At 49.5% G+C, this 3215-nt stretch overlaps 1 protein-coding gene across 1 annotated transcript in view; it reads right to left on the reverse strand.

Moving 5' to 3' along the window:
• Positions 1-1443: 1443 nt before the first annotated feature.
• The window catches only part of Pmar_PMAR017995 (alpha-galactosidase/alpha-n-acetylgalactosaminidase, putative), a gene marked incomplete at both ends in the record, with an annotated part of 3951 nt that continues 2179 nt past the window's right edge, over positions 1444-3215 (reverse strand). Inside the window, 9 exons of the mRNA XM_002769002.1 lie at positions 1444-1615; positions 1798-1973; positions 2043-2142; positions 2273-2353; positions 2407-2447; positions 2595-2760; positions 2802-2875; positions 2931-3056; positions 3100-3198. Of these exons, the coding sequence (XP_002769048.1) occupies positions 1444-1615; positions 1798-1973; positions 2043-2142; positions 2273-2353; positions 2407-2447; positions 2595-2760; positions 2802-2875; positions 2931-3056; positions 3100-3198 (1035 nt within the window). The remainder of the gene's footprint in view (positions 1616-1797; positions 1974-2042; positions 2143-2272; positions 2354-2406; positions 2448-2594; positions 2761-2801; positions 2876-2930; positions 3057-3099; positions 3199-3215) is intronic.

The following is a 3215-nucleotide window of genomic DNA, read 5'->3' on the forward strand; positions in this document are numbered from 1 at the left end:
GAGTACCATCATGAGGGATGTAATGGTAAGTGTAACACGAACAACTCTTCCCTACTTGTATCCTCCACAGATGAGCTCGTCAGCCATATCAGTGTACAGTTTTTCGCTGATGCAGGTATCGGGACGGGCTTTACAATCGGTCTCGCAACCAAACCTCTCCCAACTCAACCACCCCATAGGAGGTGTACGCGCCAGGCCATTTTCGAGGCCGCAGACGAGCTGGTGCATCCCGAAAACCACGAGCGTTACCAGGGTGGATGTATGGGACATCGAAGACCCGTTTGGAAAGCGATGCTACTGATTCGATGCTCCACACTATACACCGCCATTGTTCGAGAGCTTAGCGGAGTGTTGCGCCAGTGAAATCACCTCTGTAACGAAAGTGTACAAAACCTGAACATACCATTCAGAGCACACGATCTGCACGTGAGCAAGCGCACATGCGTGCAAAATACGTTTACGACCGTCCCATGGATCCAAGTCTAACAATCTCCTGCTTCCACGTGGATCAACAAGGCACCACTGGCCTGGTGTGCTCCAGCCACACTCACCTAATCCGGGTGATGTGCGGAGGGCATCCCTGCCAGGGATTGCACTGACGTGCAGTAAGTGGGACGGTCCCACTGAGAACAAGTTCACACCAATTGAGTGTCACACAATGCGTTGTCTACCACAATGTGGTAACCCCACAGAACCTTTAACGCATTCGCAGGCCATGGAATCCCTGATCTACAAAATTATACTAGTCTGAGTTTAGTGGCAACTTTATCTGATTGGCAATCTCAGCCTGAGATTCTCAGGCACATTCGGAATTCCAGTTCTCGGTGAGAACTTCTCGCTGAATGACGCCTCGGACCGATGCCCTCGGTTTTCCAATCCAACACTGTAGTGGCTCGAGCCGTGTCGGAGGGGTCTTTATTCACGAGAATCTTGTTTTGGATGACAAGATATGGTAAGAAAAGGGCGCGGAGTCACTAGACTACACCTTTTAATAGGAGCCGTAATCCCAGTTGGTCATAGTTACTATGGCATAGTAGCAGTACAAGTAGTTGTACTCGCTATTTCGTTCACGGGAGCACTCTGCTGTCCTATCAGCGGTAAGCAGGCGATGCCATATTCTACGGGAAAGGTTCGGAACGAAGCTTGCATCGGAAAGCTCTAAAATGAACATTATCAAGAGCGCGCGCCCAGACGATGGACATCGTTGTTCATATACGAGTCAGGCGAGTTAGGTACATGTTTGTGGTCTGTGTGAACCTACTGGTCACAAATTGTAAGAGTAGGTCTACACCACATGAAACATCTGATCGAGTGGACGACGAGGAGGCCAGCGATGTATCCACTCACAACAAGCCGCTAGTGGTAAACTCTCTTGAACCACACTATCTCATATGCACACGCTACACTAACGTGAACAGTTCATCTAGCAGCATGGAAACGAGCTTACATTACGATAACTTCTTCAGAATTGGGGATACGTAAGTGTGACACGTGCTTCAACTTTCTGACCTTCCGGATAATGACGAAGTGAACAGAGGAGGTGTCCACATTAGCTGAGTACTCGTCAACGAATAGACCAATATTTCGGCCTCGAAATAGGTCCCTCACGCTGAACCTGAAACAGACGTCGAACGTCTCACAGGCCGTACGGAAGCTCAACTCGAGGCTGTTAACGATCGATTTTATACCTCCCGACATCAACGAATGGGAGACTCTCACTAGAACCCGTCCGACGATCCACCACATCGATATCAGTCAGCTCTTGAATCGAACATCGAAGTCTAGTGATGTGCTTACTGTGTGCCTTCAGCCCATCCAGGTATGTGTCGAGTTGGCTGTAGAGCTATACGTTGGAGGCCAAAAATAGAATTGCTATTTTCTAGGAGAACAGCCCAGGTATCCACAGATTTATCGGTGCCGGCGAGCTCTCTGATCCAAATTCGCGCACCGTTCTCTGACCAGACTATGTAACCCTACGGAGAAGTGGAAGTCCGAACCCTAACACTCGGTAGCAGCAACGGTCGAATTGACAAACTTCATACTTGCTTCCCCAGAGGATCTTGGTTGACGGCTATTATCTCCTTATTCTGCACGATCTCCCGAGCCCAAGAAGGCATCGTTCGTAGGTCGGCGGCCAGATACCTATAGTAGTAGAATATCTATAGTAGCATACATACTGTCCATAACGCGACGGTAGCCAATGGATAATTGCCACGATGACGCATAGGTGATACACATCTACCAAACGTAAAAGGGTTCGATTTCAGCCTACAGAGGAGCGGCGAACATAGCCCATAGTGCGAACTGTGACTGTTGCTCAACCTCGCTCAGACCGTTGTTGCCGACCACTATCCTACGAGACGACAAAGGCTATGGTTGATCAGTAGAAGAGAACTCCTGACTCACATGTCGGGATCATTCCAGTGACCAGGACCCGCTGCGCGTATCTAAAAGCACTTCGTGCTTTGGCATCGAATGAGTCGCTGTGAGGAGTCCTCACAGCGAGTCCTCACGGAGGACACCTCATAGTGCGTGAGTCAAGGCGCTATGAGTCAAGGCCCTTGACATATAATCCAGCAACCACATTTGCTCACCAAAATATCAGTTGAATTTTGTCGAGCCCAAAAGTTGGTGATCCCCTGGATAGATGCCCAAGAGTCGTAGATGTCGTCGAAATTGCGCCACAGATTGCAAGCGGGAGCGATCTCTTTTACAAGAACGTCTTTGTCCTCTGCATGATCGGCTAGGTATGCTGGCCAACTGCGGTGGACACATCACAATAATTCCAGTATTCAGTATACCTGCACGAGTAGAGTATCGGCCTCCCTGTAGCGTTCAGGAGTCTCCCTAATTGAGGGTATGTCTCTTCAAATGTCTGGAGAGCTTTGACCGTCAATAAGGCGATAAAGTGGAGCAGTTGTGAGACTTACACTTGTGTCGGCATAGCATCCATCCACCTTTAGGGAATCAATGCCCCATTCAGCGAAGGTCTTCACGTCCTGTTCGAAGTGTCCCTCAAGACCAGGGTATCCGCCGCAGGTTTTCGTCCCAATGTCCTGTGAGATGAGCAGGTCGAAAGTATGTCAAAGAGGCTCTTACCGCGTAGATGCCCAACTTGAGGCCGCGACTGTGCATATAATCGGCCAACCATTTGACACCATGAGGGAAGCGTTCTGGATCCGGAAGGATCCCTCCTGTCTTCGCGTCTCTCTCCA

The sequence above is a fragment of the Perkinsus marinus genome, assembly GCF_000006405.1.
Source record: "Perkinsus marinus ATCC 50983 genomic scaffold scf_1104296966692, whole genome shotgun sequence".
Taxonomy (NCBI): Eukaryota; Perkinsozoa; order Perkinsida; family Perkinsidae; genus Perkinsus; species Perkinsus marinus.